Source organism: Simochromis diagramma, unplaced genomic scaffold, assembly GCF_900408965.1.
Source record: "Simochromis diagramma unplaced genomic scaffold, fSimDia1.1 OVJJ01000171.1, whole genome shotgun sequence".
NCBI lineage: Eukaryota > Metazoa > Chordata > Actinopteri > Cichliformes > Cichlidae > Simochromis > Simochromis diagramma.
The window spans coordinates 62,301-69,526 of record NW_024387222.1 but is presented as its reverse complement, the minus strand read 5'-3'; the positions used below and the strand labels follow the sequence as shown (position 1 = coordinate 69,526).

The 7,226-nt window shown below is 42.2% G+C and overlaps 1 pseudogene and 1 gene segment (V, D, J or C); both read left to right on the top strand.

Annotated features, from left to right (window-relative positions):
- The first annotated feature begins 3,478 nt into the window (after positions 1-3,478).
- LOC120746594 lies at positions 3,479-4,040 on the top strand (annotated as a pseudogene).
- Positions 4,041-6,756: 2,716 nt separating this feature from the next.
- Positions 6,757-7,226, top strand: LOC120746599 (the record flags this gene model as incomplete). The annotated part of the segment is given in 2 exon segments: positions 6,757-6,808; positions 6,916-7,226. Coding segments are annotated over 2 exon segments (363 nt in total), but the record flags the coding sequence as incomplete, so codon positions are not given.

Genomic DNA, 7,226 nt, shown 5'->3' with positions numbered 1-7,226 from the left:
TACACTGGCTGTCTCTCACCCTTTACCCTCCCCTGTTGCTTGTCATGTGTTTCTTTGGTGTATTAAGAGTTTTTTCATGTGCAGAGGTGTTTTTTTCTGTTCTCAAACTGATCTCCCTGTTGGAGCTCAGTCTGGGGGGAGTTATTTTTTTCTCCTTATCTTTCCTCATGTGGTGCATTTTCCATGTTATACCTCTCTGACCTGTCTTCCTATGTGATGTTTTTGGGTAATGTATGTATGGTCGGAGGGTAAGATGGCGCTGCCATTGCGTGCAATAGGTCAGCAGCCTTAACATGAAATTTCTCCTTGTGGGACTAATAAAGGTATCTTATCTTATCTTACGTTTTAACTGTCATGGTCCGGGGTGAGTGCGGGGTTTTTCCACTCTGCTGGGCTCCACCTTCAGGCGGAGACTCCCATCAGCCTTCAAACCTGACTGCAATCAAGTCACCAGCATTTAAGACCAGCACTCACAACAGACCTCTGCCAGATCTTCAGCTAACCCACGTTAGTTCTAGGCCGCCAAGCTCTTGAGAGTTTCCCTAACATCGGCATTTCTACTCAGTGTTTTCTCTCTGTCTTAGTACCTGCCTGTCACGCTTTACAAACAGGAGAGATGCATCTCTGTCTGGACACTGGGTTTCTGCTATCAGGTTGCACTCCCTTCATCGTGGTCCTTCATCTGCCTCCCTGCCAGGGCCGTTGCTCAAAGTATATTCCGGACTCTCTCCCCACCACTCCTCACCCGGACCCCCTAGACACCCTCCTTGCGCGACGCCTGCCCCTGCAATGCATAAGCCATAACCATCATAGTTTAATCAAATGTCTGTGATTCACTAGACTGCCACTGACTGGCTGTCTCTTCTCATTATAGTGACTCTGTGTAACTCCACCCAGGCCGCCGCCCCTTTTCCCCTCCCCAGGATCTGTACTTAAACTCTTGCATCTAGTCATAGCACACTGTCTGAGTTTCATGTTTCGTAGTTCACAGTTCGTAGCCTTTATAGTTCCTGCATTGTAATTAAACTAGGCACTGTAAATAAAGCACTGTTTGCCTACCTCTGTGTCTGCGTTTGAGTCCACACACACCGCCTGGCCCTCTCGGCCGTAACATTAACGCTTTTTATTTTGTTCCATTTAATCTAAACAAGCCCCTAAAAAAAGTCAGTGATCACTGTCGGCCTCTTTCGGTTTTATCATCACAATTCATTTTAAAGCTCAGTTTTTTAAACCTTATAATGTAACTACAGCCCAGCCCATGCAGCACTATATTATAATAAGTAATATATTATAATAATTAACCTTATACTTTGCAGTTGTTCTCCTCAATGGAAGTCTGGTCCGTTAACAGCATCCTGCTATGCAGTTACATTTGTTCCTAACCATCGGGAACCCTCATCGAGTGAAAAAAGCTCATCCTCCAGCTTCACTGCGTTATATTATGCTAACCACAGCTGTGTAGCTAGCCCAACTTCAGTAACCCTACAAACGCCACTGTTATTTAGTTTTCTGTCTTCATTTATGTCAGAAGTGATAGCAGAGCTGTATGTTTTAATTTTTTCTGTGTCAGTTAAGCTGCCAGAGTTTTAGTTTCATGACCCTCCTTCATGGTTTTGTGCACGTCTAAACTCAGTTTGCTCTTCATGGCATTTCGGCCGACAACACAAAATACTTGCTGGATCTACTGTCCACCCACCATGTGATGACCCTCCTCCGGGATCCCCCCCTATCAAAGGGAAATACACCGCTCTGAAGGTGCTGCTGCTGCGGCGCTACTCCCCCTCCGATGCAGAGCGGGCTGAGAAACTCCTCTCTCTCTCTGGCCTGGGTGATGGTACCGCTCTCGAACTCATGGAGAGCACGCTGTCCTTGCTAGGAACGGATGACGGCGGATTCCTCTTCACTCACGTCTTCCTTGAGCTGGCCTTGACAACTCCCCCTGCTGGGTGTGAAGGATTCCCAGTCACTTGCAGAAGAAGTGGATCGCATTCTCCTGGCTACCAGGAGCTTTGGCATCCAGACGATAATTCCCGACTCACCGACGGCAACTCCCGCGCCCCCACCGATTCTCCCAGGGGCCTCCAACTCATCGATAGTGGCTGGGATTGCGGTGTCATCGAAAAAGGGTTGTGTTTTTACCATCAGCGTGACAGCGCTTTGCCGCCTTTGCAGTTTTAAGGCCCAGGGAAATGAGCCCGCCTGTGCTCTGTAGCGGCCGTGACTGCTGGCGATAAGGAAAGGCTGCACTTCATAGAGGACTCATGCTCGGGGAGACGTTTTCTGGTTGACTCCGGCTCCCAGAAGAGCCTCAGGAACGCTCGTGTCATCTTTGCATACCTCCACAATGGTATATTATTTAATCTTAAGAAAAAAAATGGAGATTTCTCACGTACCACCAGAGAGAGCCCAAGTACCACTTGTGGTATGTGTACCACAGTTTGAGAAAGACTGCTTTAGATCATGCACAGAACCAGTTAAAATGATAATACTGCTGAGCATTACACACTACATCACAAAACAGAAAATAACATGTTCAGGACATGAAAGTCGAGTCTTTCCCGTCTCACAGGTTGTCCTGTTATTCTACAAAACATTTTAACAAGTGATATCTGCGCTGTGGTCATGTTTAACTTTTCCAACCTGTGGTCAGCATCGTGCATCAATGTGAATCACTGCAAGGTTTTTTGTACTGAGTGAGTTTTTAAAAACTCTAAAATAACTTTTACAAATTGTTCCTTTTTTTTTAAAATTTCACTTTTGAGGCCATGTTTACATGCACAGGTGTAGTTTGAAAAATATTGACTTTTCTATTTATTCTGGCCTATTTTTTACATGTGAGCAGCACTTTAATTTGTTGACAGGTCATTTTCTAACTTCTTTCAGGGTGAAGATTCTCAGAAACTCTGTTCATGTGTTTGTGAGTAGATAAGTACAGTATTTCTTTTCTTTTTTTTATGTGAACAAAATCAGATTGTGTCTTACAAGGACAAATGTGTGTGCTTTTATCTTCAGACAACACTGTCTTATAGTTAGCATGTTTTTTTTTTGGAATTTTTGGCATTTTTCCCATCATTGGATAGTAAAACAGTGAAGACAGACAGTAAAGGGCCACAGGTTAGACTCAAATCCAGGCTGCTGCCCCTCCCATGACCCACTGAGCTAAACTGGCACCCTGCAGAGTCCTGATTGGCCAACACTTGGAATGGGGTGAGGAAATCTCCTTTCCAAAAAAATCGTTCTTTTGAAAACAAATTACAGTGGACATTGTGAAAAACTGATTAATTGATAAACAGCATTAACTATCTGAGCCAAATAGCTGTTGTATTCAGTCAGATGATTTCCATAGAGAGGCCTTTGCATCAGCAGCACCATGCTCCAGTGCTCTGGGAGAGTTTATAGTCCTGAGAGTTGAACACTGGATGACTGACAGCTGTCCTTCATCACAACAGAAGCCACAGAAATCCTCCTCATCAAAAACATGACTTTGATCTGCGTCCTCATCTGGACTCTCCTCTGCTGCTGCTTCACAGGTAAAGTCCAGAGAATCAAACTCCTCTCCTCTATCAACATCTGTCCCTCTGAAATGAAGCCCACAAAACCATGAAGCTGCTTTATGTTTTTGTCTCTGTGTCCTCAGAGTCCAGAGGACAGATCACAGTGACTCAGCTGGAGCAGTGAGCTCTGCTGTGGGAGGAACTGTGAGCATCAAGTGTACGACCAGTCAGAATGTTTATGCTTCTGGAAGTACGCACTATTTAGCCTGGTACCAACAGAAAGATGGGGAATCTCCTAAACGTCTCATTCACTCTGCTACCAATCGAGAATCAGGGATTCCAGCTCGTTTTACAGGCAGTGGATCAAACTCTGACTTCACTCTGACCATCAGTGGAGTCCAGGCTGAGATGCAGCAGTTTATTACTGTCAGAGTTATCACTACATCAGCAGTCAGAATGTGTTCACACAGTGAAAAACAGTCGTACAAAAACCTCCCTCAGTCAGACTGAACAGAAACTGAAGTGACTGCTGCAGCTGGAAGATACTGCAGAGACTGATACAGTTCACTGAGGACACACACACACACACACACACACACACACATGCACGCACGCACGCACACACACATTTTATATTGCTGAAATATTTCTGCTTTCAGAATAAATTAGCATCAAAACATCCATCCATGCTTTACTATCTGCAGTGTCACATTCAGGAAGTGAATAAATAAGTCATAAAAAATGTCACTAGAATGAGCACATTGAGGCTTTTATTCTTCATTGAGAATAATATGCTCAAATATTTAGTGTGAACTCTGTAAACACAATTGCTTGTGAAAAATAATGTAGTGATTTAAAATCGAGGACTTTACTGTGTTTGAATAGTTATGATTGATAAGGACAATCATATTCACAGAATTACTTTTACAGCTGATATTGTTGGAAATGCACGAAACCTTTAGAATTTTAAATGATGTGACGTCTCATGCTATTAGTATCGTCATCAAAAATCATCCTGAAAAATATTTGCTCATAGGGGGCTCTCTGTTTGTTGGGGTTGTCCTGTATTCTTGTAAGTCTTTTTTTATATTACAATAGTGACTGTTGTGAGTTGATGTTACATAAATAAAACTGAATTGGACTGAACTGAATATTTTTTAGTTCCCACAACTGTTTCACAAGGAAAACCTGTAGAAATAAAGTGTTTCTGACCAGTAAGATGGTAGAAAGCTTTTATTTTGAAAACACCCAGGAACTAATGAGTTTGTTGAAAAAGTGGATTACAGTGACTTAAAGGGAGCAGGAGGAGGCATACACTTTGAAATACTGATGGATTATGACACAATTATGATATAGAGATTTCCAACAGTGCCTGAATCACATTAATGTTTATAGTTTGAGGCTGCTTCAAATGCCTTTGACTTTTAATTATCAGTTTTTCTCAAGTTCATTCATGCAAAGTTGACTTCATGAGTCAAGTAATGTGTCTTATCCTGACATTTTCCCTCTTGCATGAAGTTTAGTTAAGTTCTGCTCTGTTCTATTAAAATATCAGAATTATTTGGGACCAGGAGCATGTGGGTCCATGCTGATTCAGGACTAAGTGAAGAAGATGCTGGAGCCTCTCTCAGATGCTATTGGGAAAAGAGACAGGATACACCCAGGATAGATAAAGAGATGGACAACCATTCATACTCACATTTTCACGTTTGATCAATTTAGAGTCACCAGTTAACCTAACCACAGTATCTGCATGTCTTTGGATGTGGAAGGAAACCGAGAGAGCCCACAGAAACACTGGAGGAACCTGCAACCTCCACAAAGAAAGTCCCCAGCCTGGATGAACCCAGGACCATCCTGCTGTTAAAGCAATAAGTGTTAAAGCTATAATGAGAATCACACAATGATTTTTCCTAAGCTTTGCTGTCATGTCTTAAATAAAATAAACTACCTCACTGCGGGTTAGCATAATACCCGATAAAACACAAACTGGAAAAAACACAGTATTTATGACATGGAAGTGAAGTCTCCCTGTAGTCTTCCAAAGAATATAAAAGCATATTTTAATTTCAATTTAATTACATTTTAATTGCAGCAGCTTCTTCAAACTTCTTTCCTATGGTAGAAAGGTGATTACTTGGGTTAAGATACCCCCCACCAAAAAATTAAACCAAAACAAAAAAGAAAGGAAAGAAAAAGCTTGAAATATTCCCAAAATAACTGCAATAAACTGATAGATCCACTTATAAATGATTCTTCAGACCAACTGAATCTGTCTTACAGTCAGATCATTTCCATAGAGAGGCACTTTGCATCAGGTATATTATTTAATCTTAAAAAAAATAAGGAGATTTCTCACGTACCACCAGAGAGAGCCCAAGTACCACTTGTGGTATGTGAACCACAGTTTTGAGAAAGACTGCTTTAGATCATGCACAGAACCAGTTAAAATGATAATACTGCTGAGCATTACACACTACATCGCAAAACAGATAATAACATGTTCAGGACATGAAAGTCGAGTCTTTCCCGTCTCACAGGTTGTCCTGTTATTCTACAAAACATTTTAACAAGTGATATCTGCGCTGTGGTCATGTTTAACTTTTCCAACCTGTGGTCAGCATCGTGCATCAATGTGAATCACTGCAAGGTTTTTTGTACTGAGTGAGTTTTTAAAAACTCTAAAATAACTTTTACAAATTGTTCCTTTTTTTTTTTTAAATTTCACTTTTGAGGCCATGTTTACATGCACAGGTGTAGTTTGAAAAACATTGACTTTTCTGTTTATTCTGGCCTATTGTTTACATGTGAACAGCACTTTAATTTGTTGACAGGTCATTTTCTAACTTCTTTCAGGGTGAAGATTCTCAGAAACTATGTTCATAAAAGGGCCACAGGTTAGACTCAAATCCAGGCTGCTGCCCCGTCCCATGACCCACTGCGCTAAACTGGCACCCTGCACAGTCTTGATTGGCCAACACTTGGATTGGGGTGAGGAAATCTCCTTTCCAAAAAAATCGTTCCTTTGAAACAAATTACAGTGGACATTGTGAAAAACTGATTAACTGATAAACAGCATCAACTATTTGATCCAAGTAGCTGTTGTATTCAGTCAGATGATTTCCATAGAGAGGCACTTTGCATCAGCAGCACCATGCTCCAGTGCTCTGGGAGAGTTTATAGTCCTGAGAGTTGAACACTGGATGACTGACAGCTGTCCTTCATCACAACAGAAGCCACAGAAATCCTCCTCATCAAAAAGATGACTTTGATCTGCGTCCTCATCTGGACTCTCCTCTGCTGCTGCTTCACAGGTAAAGTCCAGAGAATCAAACTCCTCTCCTCTATCAACATCTGTCCCTCTGAAATGAAGCCCACAAAACCATGAAGCTGCTTTATGTTTTTGTCTCTGTGTCCTCAGAGTCCAGAGGACAGATCACAGTGACTCAGCCTGGAGCAGTGAGCTCTGCTGTGGGAGGAACTGTGAACATCAAGTGTACGACCAGTCAGAATGTTTATAGCTCCAACCGTTTAGCCTGGTACCAACAGAAAGATGGAGGAGTTCCTAAACTGCTCATTTACCATGCTACCACTCAACAATCAGGGATTCCAGCTCGTTTTACAGGCAGTGGATCAAACTCTGTCTTCACTCTGACCATCAGTGGAGTCCAGGCTGAAGATGCAGCAGTTTATTACTGTCAGAGTTTTCACTATCCTAACAGTCAGCGTGTG